A 22500-nucleotide genomic window follows, 5' to 3' on the forward strand; every position below is an offset into this window, starting at 1 on the left:
GCAGTGACAGCGTCCTGTCACTGGGTGCAGAGTCCGTCACCTCTCTGTGCAGCATTCCCAATGCCAGCCCATGTCCCTGCCAGGCAAAGCCCACTGGCACATGGGGCCAAATGGGACAGGAGCCCCAGGCACCATAGGGCAGGCAGGGCTGGGTGTGCGGGGAGGCGGCTGGAGGCTGCGACAGGGTCCGTCCAACCAGGGGTGAGGGGGAATTTCTGCCCAGGGAGCTGGTGGGAAGGGACGCCTGCTGCCGCAGCACTAGATCACAGGGAGGAATTACCTTCCAGTGGAGGTGGGAGAGACGCAGCGTCCGTCCCTGTATCGCACGGCATCTCATACAGCGCTCAGCCACTCTCAGGCACCGCCGGGACGCTTGGCCACCACGCACTGCATGTGGCTCCTGCCTGCGTCCCCAAGTCCCTCTTTCCTCTGCACCTTAGCTTTCCCCCCCACCGCATCCCTCTATCCCTGCCCCGAGCGGGAGGGCAGCATCCCGCAGACACCTCGCTGGGCTCCCGGGGCTGCCGGGGCCCGGGGGCACGGGGCTGGCACAGGCCCCGCAGGGCTGCCCGGAGCCGGGCGCTGCGCAGGGCGAGCGGGCGGCGGAGCCGGGCGATGCAGTCTAGGTGGTGCTATTTCTCTATTTTTGCACTGGACGGGTTTGCGATTTTCCTCTCCCCATTCGCTGCCTTGGTCGTCTTCTTCTCCTCTCTCTCGCTCTTTTTTTTTTTTTCTTTTCCTTTTCTAAAAATACTTGACAGCGATTGAAAGGTCCCTTTAATCGAGGCCACAGAGCCCTTATTAAGGGCACGGGTCGGGGTGCTGGGCCGTGCCCGGCATAACGGCTTCATTAAACCCTGCGAAAACTAATATTTATGGAATCAAATTTATGGAGGCCGAGGCCGAACTTGTGGCCTTTAATGTGTGTCGGGAGCTCAAATCCAGCCGGCTCCAGGGAGGAGGGGGTGGGGACAGGGAAGGAGACCCCAGTGGGACAGGATGGGACAATGAGTGGTGACACTCCCTGGAGCCGGCGGCAACCTGGGCCAGGGAGGCACCAGTGGCCCCACTCTGGAGTCTTGGGGGCTGGGGTCCCTGCGGTGGCCTGGGGGACATCGGCAGAGTTCTTTTTCCTGCTGATGTCTTCACCCTCCTCCTTTTATTTACCCCCTATCTGTGTTCCTGCAGCCCCACCTTCCCTTGCCCTGGGAGCAGGGCGAGTGGAGCAAGATCTGTACCTGCAGCAGGTCTTTACCCCCAGCCCATGCCTGCCGGGGTGCTCGCCCGTCCCTTGGGCACAGAGCCGCAGGGCTCCCTGGGGGCACTTTCTCTGCAGCAGGACAGTGCTCTTGAGCAACACCCCTGCAGCATCCCTGGGACTGGCTCCCCTGAGCTGAGAATCCTAGGGAGAAGCAGAGGCACAGCCTGAGTGCAGCTGGCAGCTGGGATGACCCTGGGTGCAGGTGCTGGTCTGCACCATCCGCTCCCCTATAGAGCCCACCAGCCACTGGCACAGTGGGATGGGAATGTCGTCTGTGTCTTCCCCCCCCGCCCCGATGTGATATCCCCTCAGCCCCAAGGAGGACAGCTGAGCCAAAAGGCCTCGCTGGGGTGATAAGCCCTTCTCCTACAGGTCCTGGTGTGCACGGGGAGGCAGCATGAAGCCTGGGCCCAGCACAGAGCTGGGGGACCTGTTTTGGAACAGAGCAGCTCCCAGGCCAGGAGATGGAGCCCACATGGAGCAGAGGTTGCACCAGGGGACAACCTGGTGACAGAAGACACATGAAACACAGAGCTGCTAACCTCCTGCTGCCCCAGTCCTACCCACCCCCCAGCCAGTAGCAGGACCCTCCCTGGTGACAAGTGCCCATCAGGCAGACCAAAGGTGCCAAGGTAAGATGCTGGTAGATGGGAGAAGGCAGGATACAAGCCAGCTATGGCTGTCGGCACTAGCTCCCCACCCCATGGCTTCCCCTTCCCACCACCCACCCTGCCCCGCGTGCTGCTCCCTCAGAGAGGAAATATAAAAAGCAACTGGCTGCTCTCGCCCAGGGACTGGCCGGCCATGGCCCAGCAAAGGCCCTTTCATTCTCCTTCCACAGACACAGGGGCTGCTCCGGATGTTTTTGTTTCCCCCTTGCTGCCTGGGAGAGCAGGCAGCATGACTGCAGCCAGCCCAGCCGTGGGGAGCGGGGCAGCTGGGGGCACAGGTCCCTGCCCCAAGAGTTTGGCACCGCAGGCTGCAGCCTGCCTGCAGCAGTGCTGCCTGGATCTCTGCCTGCTGTTTTAGGACCTGGCTTGGGCACAGGAGTGGGGTCCCAGCCCCAAAGGAAGTGTGTGAACACAAGAGCTGGAAGAGGAGAGCAGGGGTTAATGGATGGATGGATGGATGGATGGATGGAGTGTGGAGGGGCAGAGTTGGTGCTTTGTGTCCAGGGAGCATCTGTAACTTGCTCCAGGGCTGCTCCCAGGCCTGGGAGCTTTCAGTATGTTAGTGGCTTGGTTGTCCCCTGCTCCTTGGAGGCCAGAGCATGGATTAACCCCGTATCACCTGCCCACTAACCCTGGGGGAGCTGCCTGCAAGTGGAGGGTGCCCCTCAGTCCAGCCAGGCTGCCTTTTCCAATCTACTGCTGCAAGGGCTTCATCTAGCTCCAGGCACCAGCACATGGCATGTCCCCGGTGTGGGACAAGGAGAACGTGGTCTCCAGCCCCCCCCCAGCATGCTGCCCCCTCAGTATCTGGGGGTCCCCTCATGTGCACCCCACCCCACATACTGCTGCTCAAGGTGAGGCACAGTACGGGCTGGGAGGTGCCCCATAGCTATGAGCTAGTGTCACCTCCGCACCATCCAGAGCTGTCACAAGCCCCTGGGACAGCAGGACTGGCCAGAGGGGGACCCAGCAGCACCAGGGCTGCACCCCTGCCTGGACATTGCTGGCCCAGGGGAGGACAGAGCAGAAGCAGAAGGAATCTCACTCAGACACAGCCCTTTATTGCAAACCCACACAAGAGCAGCCAAACCCCACAGCCCTCCCAGAGCCCCAGCTGTCCAACACCCACCCGGCAGCATCCCTCCCATTCCCCCCGGGTGCAGCACTGGCTCCACCATGAGGCAGTCTGGGCAAGCTCTGCACGAGGAAGAGGGAGAAAAGAGGTTCCTGAGACACCATTGAAGAAAGGAGATGCTCCATCTCCCTGGCTGGACACACCTTGGGAGGGGACCATGACCTGGGCAGGGTCCGCCAGGAGATGCAGGAGAGGAGGCAGAGGATGTGTGGGTGCTCTGCACTGCCTCTCTTGGATGCTGGGGGGAGCAGAGACCCTTGGGGTGAGTAGCAGTGACCTTTCAGCTGAAGAGCCCCTTTGCCTTCTTTGGCTTGGCCTTGGCCACAGGCAGCCGGAGCTTCTGAGCTGGGGAGGAGGCCGGCTGGAAGCGAAGGGGAGGCAGTGTCAGTCCCCCCTGGGAGGTCATGCAGGATGGGTGCGCGTGTGCAAGCAGTGACACTCCCATCATCCCTGTGGGGGAGTGCAAACCACACACACATGTGCAACCACACGCTCCCCAGCCAGGGTGCATGGGGTAGGAACCAAGCTGAGTTGCCCAGTCCTTCCTGGAGGGGCATGGGGCTGGGATGCAAGGAGGGAAGGGAGGTGCGGGCCCCATCCTGCCATTGGTACAGAAAGGCTGTTTCTAGAGCTGCACTCACCGTGGTTCCCTCGCTAGAAGATGCTGTTTCATCCTCCTGGGATGGAGGTGGTGGATGGGGGTGCCCTGTGGTTTCTGCAGCAGGTGTTGGGCCCTCAGTGTCCTCTGGTACCAGCAGAAAGAGATGCAATTTGGGATTGAGATAGTGGAGCACGGGGCATTGCCCAAACCCACACCAGGAATGGTGCGTGGGTGGGGGAGCTCTGCCCATGGGGAAAAAGCAAAGGGGGAGACTGTTGCATGGGGTGAGCTGCACCCAGAGCCCTACTCCTCTTCCCCCGGATGGGGCCTCAGCCGCAGGGGGGCCGGGTGCTTCACATACTTCCCATCCCACAGCCACGGAGCTCCTCACCTGAGTGCTGCCGTTTCCGAGACTGCTTGGCCTCCTGCTGCGTCACTGCTGTGTAGAGCTGCTGCAGAGCAGAGGCGAACGCCTGCCCTTCTGCCACACCGCAGATCTGGGGCAAGCTCTGCGGGAGAGAGCAAAGGCACCATCACCCTGCCAGGAAATCACCTCCCAGCAGCCAGTTCCTGCCAGGATGCGCTGCCACGGTGCCGCAGTGGGGCAGAGAAGGGGCTGTGCATCCCTCTGCCCATCGGGCTCCATCTGCTTTGCCCCAGGGACCGTGGCACAGTTTGCGGGGCCAGCCAGTGCTGGCACTGGGCAGGACGTGGCTGCTCCCCAGTCGTGCACACACACGCACACACGCATGTGCGCACACCTGCTCCAGCCGGCCGGCTGCCTTCCCATTCAGAGGCAGACTGCAGAGGCTTTCGAGTCATTCATGAAGCGCTGGAGATAAGATCGCACGGGAAGGGCTGTGGCTTCCCGGGCTAGAGCATCGCAGGGGCTACAGCTCACCGATAAGGACAGCAAGCCCTGGGCAGGGGCAGGACCTCGGCCTGAGGTGGGGATGGGGACCCCCTGCCTGCCACAACTGCCTCCAGCGATGGCAATGTAGGCAGCACAAGTCATCCCCGGTAGTCCCATGGCAAGTGAGGGCAATGCGGCAGCAAGATGAGGAATGCCCAGGTTTGCTCCCAGGCTGCCAGAGCAACTCCTGCCTCCCTGCAAACATTTTTTCTCCATCCAGGCTTGGTGCGGGGAAGCCTCCCTCCTTCTGCCCACAACCCCCGCCAGGGCTGCGGGATGCCACCCTCGCCCTCCGGGCCATGCCAATATGCACGGAAGACCTCAGCTGGTGAGGCTGGCAGGCTGGGCAAGCACCACGCTCCACTGAGAACCTAACGCAGCACACAGCCAGCAAACAAACACGTGCAGGGATGGGGAAATGCATGTGTGCCCTGGAAGGGGTGGCTGCACAGGGGCGTGTAGGGCACGCTATGGGTGCACACGTGCAGGTGAGTGTGAGTATGCGTGCATGCATGGGGGCTGAGCGCGCAGCCGTGGGTAGATGAGTATGGCTCTGGGTGCATGCATGGCTGGTTGTGTGGCTCTGTGTGTGTGTGTGTGTGTGTGTGTCAAAGGTCTGCACACTAATCTCTGCTCCACTCCACACCCAGGCAGCAGGAGAACAAAGTGTAACAGATAAGGCTGGATCCTCTCTGGGCCAGAGGAGCGGGGAGGGGATGGGGACGCTCAGACCCACTCAAGGCCAGAGTCCAAAGCCTGGCCCCAGCTTCCCAGTGGCAGAAAGGGCAGGCTGAGCCCCCCTTGCTGCTCCCTGCCAGATGCAGAGGGAGGGCAGGGCTGATGCCAGGATGGGTTGGCTGCTGCCCAGAAAGGCGCTTTCCCCACAGGTCTCATCCCTCCTGCTGGAGCCGTGGGCATGAAAGGCCCCTTAGCTGTAGGACACACATGGCACCACCGTCTGCTTTTTGCCCAGCTCAGCTTTTGTGCAGGGACCTCCCTGTGTCCCTGCCCACTGCCACAGGAGGGAGCGATGCTCTGATCCCAGCGCCCTGCCAGCATCCCCGGGATTGCTTGCCACTGGGCAAACACACCTCTCAGCCCAGCCTCTGAGCCGTGACCTGTGCTGGCCCATCACAAGGTCCCAGGGAGGAGAAGGGATGCTGAGCACCTTGGACACCTCGGGGATGCTCTTGCCCAGGGTGTCTCATCCCACGGGGCCAGGGTTGCACCCAAGGTTGCAAAAGCAGCATCCGAGACCGGGAAGGCGACTGCACTTCAAAGGCAGGAGAGGGGCTGGCAACGGGTGGCTGACACAGCCAAGATCAAAGGCACAAGCTGGAGTCATAATTCAGAGAAAAGCAAACAGCAGCTCCCAGGAAAGCCGTGAACGGTGGCGGAGTGAGCAAAGTGTACTAGATAGCACTGCGTGGGTCAATGCCCCGGGAGGGCGGGAGAGTCTGCTGTGGAGCCACCTGGCCCTGGGTGCCACTACCTTGCTGCCTATCCCCTCTCCCTGCCACCAAAGGGTCCCCAGGGAGCGATGCCCAAAGGTGATGGGGCAGGCTGTGCACCCAGGCATAGGGTGCTGCCCACCCCTCTCTGCTCCAACTCAGCCAGGACACAGGCTGCAGTGCAGGATGGCACTGGACATGCCCCGAGCCCTGGGGCTGCTCAGGCTGCTCCTCTTCCTAGCATCCGAGTGAGGATCTGGGCAGGGCAGCTCCTCTCTTGGTGCTCAGACCCAGCTGCCCTGAGCCAGCAGAGTGTCCCCGTGGTGTCTCTGGGGATGGGGCAGTGCTGTGGAGTGCCCACCGCGCTTGCAACCACCCGGTGTCCCCGAGACCAGCATACAGGCACCTGCTGGGGTGGCACCCTGGGGAGGTGCTGGGACAAGAGAGCCCAGTGCTACCAGTCCCGCAGGGAGGGATGGGCATCTGGGCTGGCACAGGGGTCTGCAGGTGCAGGGCACCCACTGGCCATGCCTTCGGGGAGGGCCCAGCTCCAGCAAGCCCAGGGTGGAATTTGAGAGTCACTGGCCACCTCCTGCCACTGCCCTTCCCGGCGGCTCGAGCCTGTGGGCTCAGAGCCATCGGGCCGCCGGAGCTGGCCCGCAGCGGGATGGGAGGGCCGCGCTTCACAGCCCCGGAGGGAAATGGGTTTATAACCAGAACTGGAAGCGTTTCCCTGCAGAGCTGTGACTCAGCAGGGAAGCAGAGCGTGCTGTGCCAGCCACCGGCCACCTGATGGCCCCGGAGGCTGAGAGGGACAAGGAGGTGTCCCCAGAAAGGGCTGGGTGGGGGACAAGCCCTGAGTACTGGTGACTTGCCCCTCCCTCCTTGCCCCACTGCCCCAATACATGCCCGAGCTGAATCCCGCTGCAGCCAACTTGTTGCCCCTGCTGCGATGTCAGCCCTGGCCTCCGGTGACTTGTTTTTCTCTGATTACCCATCTCTGGGATAAACATGATGCCTGAGGTCTGGGGAGCAGCACGAGCAGAGAGCTGGCACCCGGGGGAGTGCCGGCCGGGTTGCCCCACGCGTCTCACTGGGGAGCGATGCTCAGGGAGCTGGCACGGCTTGTCCCCTGTGTTATGACTACCTGGCCACAAGGCCAAGTGGGATGCCCTGGTATCAGGCGTGACTCAAGGTTGCGGCAGCGGCGTGGGAGGCACCGCAGCACACCCTGAACTGCGATTAGCCCAGCCTGGGGGGGGGCTGCCCAGTGAAGGGGGGGCAGGCGCCTGACCTTGTGCCAGGAGCAAGCCACGCTCACCAGCAGCCCCACAGCAGTGGGGACAGCTCACGGGGAGCTGGACTGCAGCCTCACTCAGTGCCCCTATCCCGAGGGCTCTGCTATGGGGCTGCACCCCAGATTGGGGGGGTGGCAGGGCTAATGGTGGGCAGGGTACTGCATCCATCTCCCAGGCATCCTCCCTTCGCCCACCCCTGCCCGGACTCCCTTCTCAAGAGGCCATAAGAGATGGCGATTTTGATGTGCTCTTGACAGCATGAGCAGAAGGGGCATGTCACCCAGCCTGGCACCGTGCCACCAATGCAGAAGCATCACCTTCCCCTGGCCTGGGCTGGGGGGGTGGTTTGCAGGCAGGCTGGACCATGCTGGGCCCCCGTGCTGGTGCCAAGCACCAGAGTCTAAATCGGTCGTGCTCAAAGCTGGGGACTGACCCTTTCATTATCACACCAGACGTTCGAAGCGGTTACCAACATTCTTCACTACAAACCCCACATTCCTATTTTTTAATATATTTTTAACTGGAAAACAGAGCGAACGGGGCCTGTTTGGAAATTACAGCCTGGCTGCTGTGGCTTGTATGTCAGATCTGCCCACATTCCCGTGGCCAGCCTCAGCACATGCTCCACAGGGGCACACTTAATAATTCCTGCCGGGGCTGGGAGCCAAGGGGTGTGGGCCGGGGGGGGGGGGAGGCATGGCTTCCCTGGGCTCCCCCATCCAGCGGGCTCTGCGGAAGCGGCGTGGTGGAGCAGCAGCCCGGGAATGGTGCACTGGCTCTCCAGCAATGGGCATGGCTGCCACTGTGCTGGCACAGGCAAAGCCCGGAGATGCTGCGGCAGCCCGCGGTGGGCAGGGGAAGGGCTCCATGGCCGGGGCGTTCCTGTGCCTAGTGGCCAGGCTGCCGTCGGTGCTCTCCCCTGCTGCGAGCTCTGTGTGTGCTCCTGGGAACGGGGCCGGTGTGGCTCGCTGGATGTGTGCTGGGCATCTCTGCCCATGGTCGTACCAGTGTTGGTCAGGCTGGGGAAGGATCCACCCTAGGATCCAGGTAGCTGAGCACCGATGTGTGCTAGCCACTCACCCTGCCTCTGCCAACAGCAGCGGACCAAAGGATCCCGCCAGGATCTGCCTGCGGAGGATAGAGATGGAGGGGGTTGAACTGCTCCCTTCCAGCTGGGATCAAGGGCGGGCAAAGGGGCAGCTCATCTCCCCAGGATGGAGCAGGGCACACCAGTCTGGCCTCCTGCCCCAGCTCCCTGGTGGGGCAGTGACCTTCTCTCTCAGAGCAAAGCTGCCCCAAAGCACCCCAAGCTGCCCCATACTGAATGCCGATGCCCTTTCCCAGCTCCTCCAGCCCTTGGACCTGCTCGCACACGCTCACCCCAGTTTGCAGCAGTCCCTGGGGCATTGCGTACCCCAGCGGCGGATGGCTAAGGGACCTGCCCTGAGCTTGCACTGTCCCCATCATCCCCTACCACGCACATCCCTGGGGATGCGCAGCAGCAGCAGCTGGGAGAGCTGGCGGTGCTGCCAGCCCGCCCGTGGAGCAGGCAGGGGCAGGATGGCCAGTGCTTCCCAGGCAGGGAGCCAGGCTGAGCACACCTGGCAGGAAGCAGCGGTGCCGGCAGGGGAAGGCAGCCGGAGAGCTGCCGAGAGGTGAAGGGGTCACCCCGGGGAAGAGCGGGCAGTGAGGCCGGGACGGCAGAGCATCCCCGCTCGACCCAGCCCAGCCCGGCATGGCCCAGCACTCCTCCCAGCACTGCTCCGGCCCTGCTGTGGGCAATGTTTTCCTTTCCCCCTGACTTTCGGGGCCTTTCCAGCGAGCAAATGTCAGGCGCATAAAGAGCGGCACTGTGAGCGGAAGATGGAGCGAGAATGCCTGCCCGCGTCCCTCCGTAAGTGCTGTCTCACACTTCATCAAGGCAGCCTTTGCAAGCGAGGCACCCGCTTAACAACCAGCAGTCTATGCTGGCCGGCGACCGCAGCAGCCCCGCCGCTCAATACCCTTTTCTTTTCTCCTTGTGCTGTTTTCACGGCTTGGGTTACAGCTTTTCTCGCAGACACTGAGCGGAGGGGCGCAGTGGCAGCGGGGGCTCTGCATTGTGCCGCCTCTGCGCTGGGGTGGATGTGGGTCCCCCCCAATGCAGGGATGCTGGGGGGGTTCCTGCCCTGCCCACCCGCTGCTGCTTCCAGCTCCCAGGGATAAATCCCAGGGAAAGGAGGGTCAGCAGCAGCGCAGAGGTAGGGCAGGAGGTTGCAGCATCTCCTCCCTAGCTACACGAGGACCAGCCCACCAGGAGCAGCCTGGGGCTTGGCAGAGGGCTGGTGGGGGCGAGGGGCTCCAGCCTCCAGTGGGCACAGCCCCTACCCCATCACACTTGGAGAGGGGCCACCCCACCACGCTACCCAGCAAACCCATGGGCATCTGAGCCCTTCCTCTACAAAAGGGCCAACAAACTCCCTCAAAAAGAGTGGGGTACAGCAGAGCAGCCCTTGCTAGAGGCATGAGCCTTGCCTCCCCACCTGGGTGACCCTGCAAGAAGCTGGGCATGGCTGCCTAGGGGCTGGGGACAGCTGCTGGTGGCACCCCCAGCTCCACCCTGACCATGGGCACCTGTCCTCCCAACCAGCAGCCTGTGGGGCAACAGCAGGAGAGCCTCTGGGGCAACTGGCATTGGGAGCTGGGCAAGGAGGATGCCCTGAAGAGTGGCAGGTCCCAGCAAGCCAAGACTTGTGAGGACTTGCTGCTGGCTTCCAGGAAGGCAGAGCCACAGGCTGATGGCACCTACGGGCATGACCTCTGCCAGCCTGGCCCACCACTGACACGGGGTGCCTTCTCCAGGGGCCAGTGCAGGAGGGGAGGGCCTGAGCAAGTCCAGGAGCAGAAGACATGGAAACCTGGTGGCCAGGGTCCCTCCTGTCCCAGGGGGGCAGCTCAGGGACCCCTCTTCTCTGCAAGGAAGCTGGGTGGCTCACACTGCCTTGTTACTGTAGGGTGGCTCGGTGAATATGGACACATCACCCAGGCTTATTATTGTAGGGTTCCTCCGCAAAGCATGCCAGCTCATGCAGGTTTATTATTGTCTGTCCAGGAAAGCTGGACACATCGCGCTGGTTTGTTATTGTAGGGTTGTTCAGGAAGGCCAGCCAGCTCATCTCAGCTTGTTATTATTGCGCAGGGCTTGCGGGGGGCTGGCCGGGAAACTTCCTGCAAAATGGGGTGATGGAAAGCGAGCCACACCTGGTGAATCACAAGGATGCTGTGTGGCGATAAGGAACAGCAAGGGGTGGCATCCAGCACCCCAGCTCCACCCGGTGAGGACAGGGCACAAACGTTCATGGGCACAAATGCTCATGGCTCCCCTGGGACCCATGGGGCAGTGGGGCTGGCAGAGGTGGCAGGAGCATGGGTCAGGGCTGGGGACTGGCAGAGCGGCCTGCAGACCCCTTGAGAAGCAATATCTGGGGGCGACAGGGGGAGACCCATGGGGATGCTGCACCCAGTGTGTCCCTAAACCTGGCATGCAAGGGATTAGCTGAGCTAACAGGGCCCAGAGAGGAAGCTGGGGCTGAGCCAGGTAGGATTAGGGGCTTTGGGGGGAATCTGGGTGCGTTCAGGACCGGGTTGAGCGGGAAGCAGCAGCCGCTCCACCCCGGCGGCTTTGCAGTTCTGCCCAAGCACAGGCACAGCCGGAGGGGCAGCCCCTGGGGACGCTGCCCCATCATCACCCAAAACTGCAGCAGGAAGCATTGCTGCGTGGGGCAGGGGGGCAGCAGGGCTTGCCCCCCAGGCTGGCTCAGGCAGCTCCCCAGGCACATGGCCCTGGGAGGGCTGGGTCTGACATGCCCCAGCAGCCCTGGCACTACCACTGGCCCAGCCACTGTGTCACCATCACTTCCCCTTGCTCTGCAGCAGCCCGTGTTTCCCAGCCCTGGCACCCTGCTGCTGTCCCTGCAGGCAGTGCCCAGCTGTGCTGGGTGCCCAGGTGTCCCCCCAGGCAGTGCCGGTGCCCAGGTGTCCCGCGGGCAGTGCCCAGCTGCTCAGCGCAGATGTTGGTCCCCGGCCAGGCAACAGGATTGAGTGTCAGGCGAGCTCTCCGTGCACAGCAGCAGCAGCAGGAGGCCAGGCTGCCCTGCGAGCACACAGCCCCTTCATTCATGGCAAAAAATAGCCCCCCGGGGTGTGGTCCAGCCTGGAAAAGCCCCCTCCAGCCCTGGCCAGCCCATGTTTATTCAGTATGGGGGGGGACGCATTGCCCTCCCCCTGCCCGTTGGCCCTGTGCACCATGTCCCTGCCAGAGCGGCTGCTCTTGGACGCGGTTCCCCGGGTCCCCCCCCGGCCAAAACACACAGGCTGGGGCGGGGGGAATGGCAAACCCCTAAAAAGCGCTGGGTTTGTCTCCAGGCGGAGCAGCCCCCGGTGATGTCATGAGAGCTTGCAAGCGGCCACATGAAAGGGACTCGCTGCCCAGGAAATCCACAGGTCCATGCTCCGCCAGACAAACCAGCGATTCTTCAGTGGGCCGGGAAGGAAACCTCGGGGAGCTCGAGCCAAGCCTGCCCCTGCCTCATGGACAGAGCCTGCCCCCAGCCCCATGGCCCCCTGGGGTCCCCAACCCTGCTCTGCAGTCCCCCCTTATCCCTTTCTCAGCATCTACAGTTCACAGCAGCCCGATCCCCGCACCCAAATTGGTACCCCTGGGTACCAGTCCCTGCCCTACGGTCCCCAGGGCACCAAGCCTCACCCCGTAGACTCCCAGCATCCTAATCCCTGCTCTGCAGCCTCCAGAGACTGGACCCCTGCCCTACAGACCCCAAACCCTCTCTCTCCACTGGCCTGGGAGGCAGCACCCCCATTTCCGTGGTGATCCGTCAGGCTGGGAGCGGCAGGTGATTTAGGGCCAGGCAATGCTGCCACCAGACAACAGGGATGTAGCAGGGCAGTCAGGGGATTCTCTTTCGTGAGGGATTACGCTAGGGACAGCTGGGAACACACAGACGTGCCCCCCCCCCCCAGCCCCCTCCCCAAGAACCAGCCGCATCTCACCCCACTCTGGCGGGCACTGCAGACATGGGCTCTGAAACCGAATCCGCTGCCCAGGGCCTCCCCTCCCCATTTCCCACAGGCGCAGGACACAGCGGCTGGAGTGATGGGGAGGCTCTGCCTTCCTCCTCCTCCCCACACAGGAGACACCTTTGGGCTCCCATCCAAGCTCAGAGGCCCAGCTCTGCACCCTACTCTGCCCTGCATGTCCCAGCCCCACCATGGATCCCTCGTCGCATGGGAATTGGCGACAGAGCTGCCTCCTCTGCCCCATCACCAGCTGCAGCCCAGAAGGAGCCGAGTGACAAGTGAAGATTAGGGCAGTTTTGACTTCACGCCCCCAGCGCCTCCCCTGAACCATTTTAGGAGGCTGCAAGCATCCAGCCCGTCCACCTTCAACTTGCCCACAGAGACACTCTCCTGCCCCACTTGCTCCATCTCTCCCCACACAGGCACAAGGTGACGAGACCTCTCCGCACCCCCAAAGGTGCCTGGGGGCCAGCGTGTACCCCAGCCTGTTGCTGCGACACATGGTGACACCGGCTGGGAAATCCTCTGTGGAGCAATGGGCGCAGGTGTCTTCGCAGCACAGTGCTGGGGTGGAGGGCTCTTTGGGGCCAGCAGAGCGGTGACAAAGGACCCTGTGACTGAGACCCCGCTGCCCTCAGCAGACAGAGGTTCTTTGCAAAAGAGCTGGCTCCAAGCAGACCACAGCCTGGGGCATCTAGGTTGTGGGGCATGTCTATCCTGCTGGTACCCAAATCCACCCATGACAGCGCTGGGCTCATGGAGGGGACAGGACCAGCGGAGAGGAGACAGGAGCCCCCAGGGTCAGCGCAAGGCTCGCAGGGCTGTTCCCTCTCCCATCTGGGACCGGGGTGAGATGTTTGCTCCTGCTGTCCCTGTCCCAGCAAAGAGAGGGGACTCAGTCTCTGGGACTGTCAATCAGGCACCTTTCACCAGAGCTAAAAATGCACTCTCAGAAGGAAAACAAAATAAAAACACAAAACAAAACAGCGAGGTGAAAAATTCCTTGACATTTCTCTCCTGCGAGTCCCCAGGGCCGGCAGAGAGGCGAGAGCCCCCGGAGTTTGTCAAGCAAACACTTTCACACCCTCGGCCGCGCTCGGCACGCTGCCGCTGGAATGCCAAATATATATTTAAGCCCTGCTCATCAAAGGAGTCTGTTCGGAGTTGGTCTCGGGCAACGTGCATGTGGGTTTGGCCCAGAGAGAAAACCAGAAACGCTAAGAACATTTCTTGGGGATGGGAGACAGCTTGCGCGCACACACACACACACGCGCGCGCGCGTGAGATAAATGACAACCTTCAAGGTCGTGTGGCTGTAAGGTCGTGGGCTGGGCACGAGATACCTGCCCGCTGCGGCACTCACCCTTATCAGCTCCTGTCGCACCATGCACCACGGGGGGGGGGATGTTTAGGCTGGAGGGAGGCCAGCAGCCATTCTGCATTCCAGCGCACTATAACTTTGTCAAAGCTAAACGAGCTCAGCCAACAAAGCCAGGGTCCAGGGAGATGAGCGGGAAGCGACACTCTGGGAGAGAACAAACTTGCAGGGACATGGAGGGCTGGCTGGGGCTGCGCACCCCGCAAGGAGGTGATGAGTATCCTCAGCCCAGGGCACAGCACCATGCAATAGGGAGAGGCAGATACAGCGCTCTTGCAAGTCCAGTGTTGGTGCTTGCCAGGGTGCCACAGCACCTCTGGCTGCTGCACGGATCCTGCTCTACCTCCCCTGGCACTAGCTGCAGCAGGCAGCCAGGCCCAGCCCTCCTGTAGGGCATTGCTGCTCATCTGCTGCCAAACCACCCCCGGCCCCTTGCTTTGAGGAGCCGAGGGCAGGGGGCTGCTGGCTGCGTCTGCCCCATAGCTCCTCTTCCCAGCCACGGCTTTGCTGGAACGAGCTGTCTGGGCGCAGCAAGGAGAACTTTGGGAGGGGAACTGCAGGCAGCAAAGGGGAGAGCCTTTCTGCATGGACCACTCCTGTTCCTCAGCTCCCTCCCTTAGGAGCATCCCCTTGGTTTGCTGCAGATGGCCCAGGGACTTAACACCCATCTCACGGACCACCTCAGAGTCAGAGGTGGGGGAGTCTCTGCCTTCTTTCTCTTCTGCGTGGGGTTTGCTCCCAGCTATGGCAGTGCCCTGATATTTGCAAAGCCCCGGTGCTGGCTGCAGGGCAGGAGCTGAGATGCTCCTGCCCCATTTCTGAAGGCAGGTCTGGGAGCTGCCACACGTGGGCTGGAGGGCAAGGCAGGAGCAACATCTCCAGAGATGATGGGCTGGGCTTTCCCCTCTCTGCCATTGCTCCAGCCAGGAGCAAAGAGGTTTTAGCCTAAATCTTGTACCTAATCCCAGCTGACAGAGCTGCAGGTCGGGGTCTGGCCAGGGGCTGGAGCCGGCCGGCGCAGGAGAGGTCATTGCCACAAGCAAACAGAGCGCGCTGGCTCTGTGAAATCAGGCATTATGCGCCTGTCGCCCGCAGCAGGACCAGCCCATCAGGCTGCCAGGGAGCCACTCTGGTTACGGCAGGGGTAATCCCAGCACCGGTGGGGCCTGACCCTGCACAGCCGTGCCCCCCAAGCCGGGTTCATCTCCAGGTGAGGGGAGGGATTGCTGGGCCATGGGTTGGATTTCAGGCACCTGCTGCTAATAAAACACTCTGTCATGGCACCTTTGCCCTCTCAGCCCTTGGAGAGAGGTATGGGGTCCCTGCCGTGCTGCCTGGGGGGCACAGAGGGCTGGGGGAGCCAGGACCTGTGGCCCCAACCCTGCCCCACGCTGTGCCCCTCCACCCGGGCAAGCAGACCTCCCCTTGCCACTGCAGCCCCATCCATCTCTGTCCTGCCAGGTTCGGCCACTGCATCCCGAGTCACTGCTCATTTTCAAGGGCAGGGATCCCAGCCTGTGCCGGGAGCATGTTGCACCGAGCCCCGCCACTTCCCTGTGGACAATGAGGAGCAAAGATGTCCCCGGCTACGGCGACCACTGCTTTTTCCAGCCCCCTGCCCACTCATCACGCCACTCTCTCCATTCGGACTTGCCTTGCTGCGAAGGGTTCACCCACCCTTTGCCATCTCCAGACAGCAAAACCATGCCCTTTGGCTAAATACAGGGTTTTCTAAAAGCCTCACCATTTTCTTTCCTATTTTTCTAGGTGTTTTCTTCCATGCAGCACTGTAATCATCAGCACTGGAAAACAAGGTACCCAGGGCACCTGCTTGCGGCTCCCCTCTGCTCATGTCAAACCTCATCTGTTTGCTGTCACTCTCTGCTGGACGACCATCACCTTCCAGTCTAAAAATTGGTTTATCTTTAACCTTATCCATAATAACATGCTCCAATATGTTGTCTCCTATACGGTGCCAGGCTAGAAAATCCTCCTCCATAACTTAAAGCCCTGCCATCTCAATGGCCCTGCTCTTTGCCATCCTTAAAGATATCAGAGGGCTCGGCAAGCTGGGCTGTGCTGGCTCTGGCCCCTGCTCTCCCTTGCTGGACCCCAGCCTTTGGTGGGGCTGCTGACTGGCTGGGGGTCCAGTTTCCAGAGCTGCTGAGGCACTGTGCAGGAGGACCTTCTCCCTCCCCAGCCAGGTCTTTCTGCAGCCTCAGGAGAACGGGTAACCTCTATAGCCCCCCCCTGCACTGCCGCCAGCTGCCATCTTCTCAGAACACGAGCCTGTCACCGGCACATGCAATAATCATACTCGGCGACCTGTTTCTTTGCTCCCCAACAATCCCAGCTCCTCCAGCAGCCCCAAAACAGGAGGAGAAGGGTCTCCCTGAATCCCCTGCCTCCAGGAGCCGAGCCTGGGAGAGAACCTCTCCGAACACCTGGAAACTCAAAAGGCATGTCTCAAAGTAGACATCAGAGCCAAAGTGAGGACTAGGCTGCTCCTTGCCCTGCCTGGGCTGGCTCCTGGAGCTGGTACCCACAGCCCACTGCCTCCTACCAGGCTGCACATCTGCAGCCTCCACCCGTGCAGGAGAGCAGGAATCAATTACAGGGCTGGCAAAGGCAGGGCTGCTCCGGGGCTGGTGAGCAGCACCAGCTCCAGCGGCCGCAGAGCATGTGGCACGGCACTGGAGGCAGCCCGCCGGCCGGCCCCACGCCTGGGCTGAGCGCAGATGTGCCACTGGCTCATGGGGAAGAGGCAGGGGAACCACTTGAAAGCCATGGCATGAAAGCGCTGGTAAACCAGGGCCACTCCTCTGCTCCTCTGGCTCCGCACACTATTTATAGTGCTCTGGGTGCCCACCCCGGGGGAGTTCAACCCCTGGGGTGAGACTTCTGCCAAGCCAGCTCTCTTTTCTGCTGTGAAGCTCCCCGGACCCCCAACAAGGTCCGTGAAAGGTCTCAGATAGCTAAGATGCTCTAGGGTGGTCTGTCCCAGCTGGACCTAGGATCCAGCCAGCCACAGGAGCTCATGGCACGGCCACATCAGCCTGCACTGGAGGAGCCAGCTTGCATGCAGCACCCCTGGACAACCAGCACGTACAGCAGGAACGTATAGACAAGCCCCACCACATTGGTCTGGAGACAAGGAGAGAGCCAGCCAAGCCATGGTTACTCCTTGGAGAACCACCATCAGTAATCCCAGGTGGATGTGGCCAGGCTGGGGGGGAGATGTCCCTGCTCTCTCCAGCTGGAAAGGGATGGCTGGGTGGAAAGGGTGTGGGGAGGTTCCCCCCCCCAAGCTTGTAGGCTGGTTTCCTTGTTGTGTGGGAGGATGTCAGGCCTCGGCCTTGTGTCCCAGCACCCAGCCCTCCTGGGCATTTGCAAGGGCCTTTTCAGTCACCACAGGCAGAGGAAATGTGATTCTGCCAACCCACATCTCGTGGGGGCTGCTGGAGGGCTTCGGGCAAGGTAGGCAGCAAGGAAGAGCAGCAGTGCCATGCCCTCAGTGTGTCCCGAAGCGCCGGCCCCGCATCCTCTCCTCCTGCCAAGCGGCATGCGCAGGCACAGCTCTGCGCCCAACCCCAGCTCCGCTGGTGGCAGCGTGGCAAGAGCAAGCCACGGGGAGGGATGCCGGCATCCCCTGTGATGTGGCTGGGGGGTCACAGCCATCAGCAACCACAGAGCAGGGGACAAGGCAGACCTTCTGATGGTCTCCGCAGCACGGACACTTGCCATGTGCATGTCCAACACACACAGGCTCGTGGGGCAGGACAACCTCCACTGCAGTGGTGGCAGCTGGGGGATGAGCCAGGCAAGTGCCTGAGCACCAGGTCACACAGTGACAGCCAGGATGAGGACCCAGGCACTTGGGGGAACACATTTGACTGTAGCCCCATGCCTCCTCACCACCCCGAGCAGAGGTGTGGGGGCTCCCGTCATCTCCCGAGGGCTGCAGGGTGAGGATACTGCCCGCACAGACCAGATCCATGGTGACCTCCGGGGCAGGGGGGTAGGACCGCGCCGATTGGGAGCAGGTGGCTGCTGCTGGTGCTCCCCCGGCCAGCAGCCAAGGAGGAGCTAAATTTATTCCACCAATATGTGGGCAGTGGGGGGGGACCGGGGGGCTCCTCCAGCCCATCTGCCCCATGCACGGCGCACATCCCACCGCCCTCCTCAGTGCTGGCGTGGCCGACCCTGCCCTGACACCAGTGACGGGAACAGAGCCCTTCTGGACTGTCTCTTTGGCACCCGCGTGTCCTGATGACTGGCCCTGAGCGGACCCAAGTCCTTCCTCCCCCGACCACAGAGGGGAAAGTTTCCAAATTAAAAACCTAAAACTGGCAACAAGGTGCCCATGGCAGGAACCTTTTAAACTGGCCATTAAAGTTTATAAGTTAGACGGGCACCAGGAGCGAGCGGCGGAGCTGCAGGAAAACAGCCGCCCCTCCTTGAGCAGCCTAACCACGGCTGTCCCCAAAGCCACAGGGCTGACGTCACAGCATGACTTCACCTCCATCACCCACTGCCTGGCCGGCCCCAGCCCCGTGTTTACCCCTGCCCGTCCCCGCTGCTGTCCCTCGCAGCCCGCTTTTCCCTTTGAGGTCGGTCGGCAGCCCCGGGGCCTGGCGAGGAAGAGGAAAAGAGCAGAGAGAAGGAAACCAAACCTCAGCGCCCACAAGGCGGGCTGCAAAACACGGAGCCCCAGCAGCCACGCTGCGGGGACGGCGGGCTCCGTCCTAGCCCTCCTGCCTCTCCCTGGCTGCGTCCCCCCTTCTTGCCCCCAAGCTGCTGTGCCTGGGGTGGGAGACTGGGAAAACTCCGGTGGCTAGGGCTGTGCCTGCTGTTATTCTCCCATTTTCCCACAGACGACACATTCTGTGCCCTCGGCAAGATGGGCTGGGGTAGGGTATTGGACCCGACTTAGTGTCCTGTCCTGCCCCGGGACGCTGGGATGGACCATGGCTGCCTGAGAGGACCCAGCCTCTGTTGCGAGGGATGACATTCTACGGGCTAGGTGAGATGCAATGGGGTGGTGAGAGGCACAGCCTGTCCCCAAGCCCAGCTGCGAACATGTGGCCAGCCCTGGGGTGAAGCACAGCATGGGGTTTCAGCCAGAAGAGCTTTAGGAGTAGCAGAAACAGAAGCCTTGAGTGCCTGGGTGCAGACCGGGACAACACCGTTCCCCTCTCCCCTGCCAGCGTGGGGGCACTTCTGCTCTAGACCTCTCAAAGAGGAGCCACCAGCCTCAGTGAGGTGTTGCAGGTGTGTGTGGGACGCAGGCTTGCTTTGCACAGTGAGGTGGGAGGGCGGATGGGGGGGATAAAAACCCCATGGGTAGTGATACTGGAAGTGGCCTGGAAGAAACACCACAGTTGTTTTCGGAGTGGCTGTGCATGGGGGCCAGTGCCGAGCCATCCGAGCCCTGTGCAAAGCCAGCACTGCACGCTGGAACCAGCCTGAACGATGCACGCAGCTCAGAGACGCATGTTGCCAGAACATGGGTGAGAGCCACAAAAGCCACACGGGTTCAGGAGGGGCAAGGCTGGGGGCTGCGCGGCCGCAGAGCTGCCTGCAGCAAGCCCAGGGCACCGGTCAGAACAGGCTGGGAAAGCCACCATCCCCATCGGCTGCTGTTCAGAGCCTCACGGGGCACATTTTGCCCACTGTCACCTCCTGGAGAGGTCTGCGGGTTGCATTTATAGACTCGGCCACAGACCCTGGTCCTTGTCCTCAGGACCGCACAGTGCTGCCGCTGCATCCGGAGCATCTCCAGGAGCAGGGAGCTGTGCCAACCCCCTCTGCGTCCCGGTGAGTCGGTGCATGCATGCAAGCCGCTCGCACGCCTCCCCATAAGCATCGATCAATGGGGAAGCGCACACACACGCGCGCGCGCACACACTCACAAGCAGGGCAGCCTCTGCAAACAACTGCTTGTTAAGTTAAAATTAAACTCTGCACAAATATTGACCTTTGGAGGGGACACAAACTCTGCCGATATATTTACCAGCTTTATAAATGGGCCTGACCACAGTGCCCTATATGCTGAGCTGGAGGAGATGAGGGCTGTGGAGGTGCCCAAATGAGGTGCATGTCCCACACTCCCCAAATGAGGCTCTCTCCGGACAATGCCACTTGTGCCCCCCAGCTGCCCCCCACCCTCCCCAAAGTCCCTACTCCAGCCTGAAGGAGGATGGATGGTGGGCGTGAGGATGAGCTGGACCCACTTTTCCCCTCAACTTACAGTTTCTTGGGGGAGCAGCCAGCAGCTCATGGACAGCCCTGGAGCACCCAGGGGAAGCTCTTGTACTTTCTGGGCTTGTGAAATTGGTCCAGCACAGCAGTCCTGAAGGTGCCTTTCATCTTCCAACCCTTCCAAACATCTGCATTGACCAAAGCCTCACTGTCTTGCAGGGGCACCCACTGCCAAACGCCAGCTGCCCAGCATTCGGACGGGCTGCTCCACCCACGAGTCTGTGCCCCCTCTGCAGAGTGCCCAGCACATCCTGGGGGCTTCCCATCTCTCAAGGGGAACCCAGAGCTCAGGGCTCAGTCCTCCATCTGGGAAGGCTTTGGAAGCTGCAGAAACATCAGCAGCTTGCAGCCAAGGGCAAAAAGGACCCAGCGACAGAAATGATGCAAAGAGAAGGCACAGTACAGCTCTGTGGTGGGAAGTCACCCCTTGCGAACCCACCAGAGCTCTCAGAAGCAGCCAGCATGCCCAGCTGAGCATACGGGGGAATGCAGTGGGACTGGGAAAATACTTAGGGCAAGGTGTTTCCCCAAGGATGGCTAAACCAGCTTGGCTGTTGTAGGAGAAAAGGCAAGTTCCTCTCACAGCCTACACCTAGGGTAAAGCACGGGAGGCAAGTTGGAATAAAGGGTGACTTTTGCAGGCAGAGGGTACAAATGGGGTGGCACAGGAGGCAAGAGCATTTCTCAATGATATTAAACTCTTCAGGGCAGTCAGAAAAACTGCTGAGTGCAACAAGTTGCTGTTGAATGGCTGGGCAATGAAGGCAGGCATGAAGTCAGCGCTGATGAATGTAGCACAAAGGACAAGGGGAACAACCCCAGCCATGCGGTGCATGGTGCAGGGGAGACATTCCTGTGTTAATGCAAGGGGAACACACCAGCTTGGGGCTCAGCCAGAGAGAATAGGACCCTGCACATCCCGAGGATACCAGGCTGAGGCCAGCATGTCTGGGACCATCACTGCCCCTCAGTCCTTGGTCAAAGAGGATGACAGGACAGCGGGTACAGGGTTCGGCTGAGCATGCACCAGCGGGCAGCAGTGCTCAGCATGCAAGAGGGATGATGGAGAGTGGATTTAGGAGATGGCCCTGAGGATCTGAGCGTGCAAACCCAAGGCTATGCATAGCCAGGAGGGGGGTGCAAAGAGGGTGTGCACGCAGCAGGCACAAGTCCTGCGCCAAGAGCAGTGCGTGCACCGGCTGGGCGGTGGGAGGAAGGCTTGTGCCCACACCAGCTGACTGATGCCTGGCCCCAGGGATGCAGGGAGGAGAGCACGACACATACAGCAGGGGATGCCCAAGTTCCAGCTCTCGGAAATACTGAATAGAGTCTTATTCAGGCTGATGTAAAACACTGTTAAAACACACAAAAATCCTTTGAGTAATGGGCGAGCGGGAAAGAGGCATCTATAATTAACAGTAACTGTTCGAGACGGTCGCTGCCCAGAGACGTGTACTGTGCAAAACCACTTGAAAAGGCCTCGTCTGAAAGGCGAAGCCTGGGGTTTTTCAAGAAGCCCGTCATGTAACGATCCTGGCCCTTCCAAAATAATTCTGCCATATTAAAAAAAACCAAAACCTCAGCTTAATCGCCCTGCAGCTCTGGGACTGGAGAGCTCTGAGAAGAGGGGAAGGGAAGCACAACCGGCTTCCAATTAGAGCCTCGTTAGAAAGGAAAGCTGGGGAGCTATTAGAGAGCGGGCCGGGAGTGAGCTGAGCTGAGCTGAGCCAGCTGCCTGGAGACCCACTGCAGGAGGGGCGTCCCCATCAGCCCTGCCCCCTCTCCCCCCCCCTAGGTGGGTGCTCTGGGACCCCAAGGGTGGCATGGTCCCAGCTGTGGGCACATGGCCTCAGCAGATGGAGAAGAGATCGCTGCAGTCACACGCCTAAAAGCCCCCTGGGAAGTCCTGGCCCTCCACAGGGCAGGGTTTGGGGATGCTCATGGATCTGTTCAGGGAGCACAGGGAATGGGAGGAAGGGGAATTGGGGCTAGAAGGATGCTGCAGCTGGAGAGGGGAAGTGAAGCAGGGGTCTATGAGCTTCACTGCCTCCTCCCACCTTTGGAGGTACAGAGCTGAGGCCAGAGACTGCCCCAGCCTGCGTGTCCCCGTGACACCAGGATGGGGCTCCTGGCTCTGCCAAGCCCTGGGTTGCAGCCGTGGGGAGAGAGGACAGTCCCACTGTGACTGCATCCATCCTCCTGCCCCGCAGGCACACCTTGCCACCTTCCCTGGCACCTCAGGTCCCCATCCCCTCCCATGCAGACCAGTGTCTCCCAGTGCCCAGCATGCCTGCAGCTCGAGGATGGCTTGTGCAGTGCCTACAGCCAGTTACTGAAGCACCAGAGCCCAGCCAGGTTGGTGTGAATGCCAGGGCATCATCGCCTGCAGCACAGGTTCAGCCACAGCATCCACCCCAGGCCGTTTGCTTCATCAGCTCTGCCTTTAATTGTGCCCGCC

General features: G+C 61.3%; 1 protein-coding gene across 1 annotated transcript in view; it reads right to left on the reverse strand.

The window, feature by feature from the left end:
- Positions 1-2982: 2982 nt before the first annotated feature.
- Positions 2983-22500, reverse strand: part of NHEJ1 (non-homologous end joining factor 1) — a 44915-nt gene continuing 25397 nt past the window's right edge. Inside the window, exons 6-8 of the mRNA XM_069781163.1 lie at positions 4060-4177; positions 3709-3812; positions 2983-3428 (exon numbers count right to left, since the gene is read on the reverse strand). Of these exons, the coding sequence (XP_069637264.1) occupies positions 3348-3428; positions 3709-3812; positions 4060-4177 (303 nt within the window). The 3' untranslated portion in view covers positions 2983-3347. The remainder of the gene's footprint in view (positions 3429-3708; positions 3813-4059; positions 4178-22500) is intronic.

The sequence above is a fragment of the Haliaeetus albicilla genome, chromosome 4 (assembly GCF_947461875.1).
Source record: "Haliaeetus albicilla chromosome 4, bHalAlb1.1, whole genome shotgun sequence".
Lineage (NCBI taxonomy): Eukaryota > Metazoa > Chordata > Aves > Accipitriformes > Accipitridae > Haliaeetus > Haliaeetus albicilla.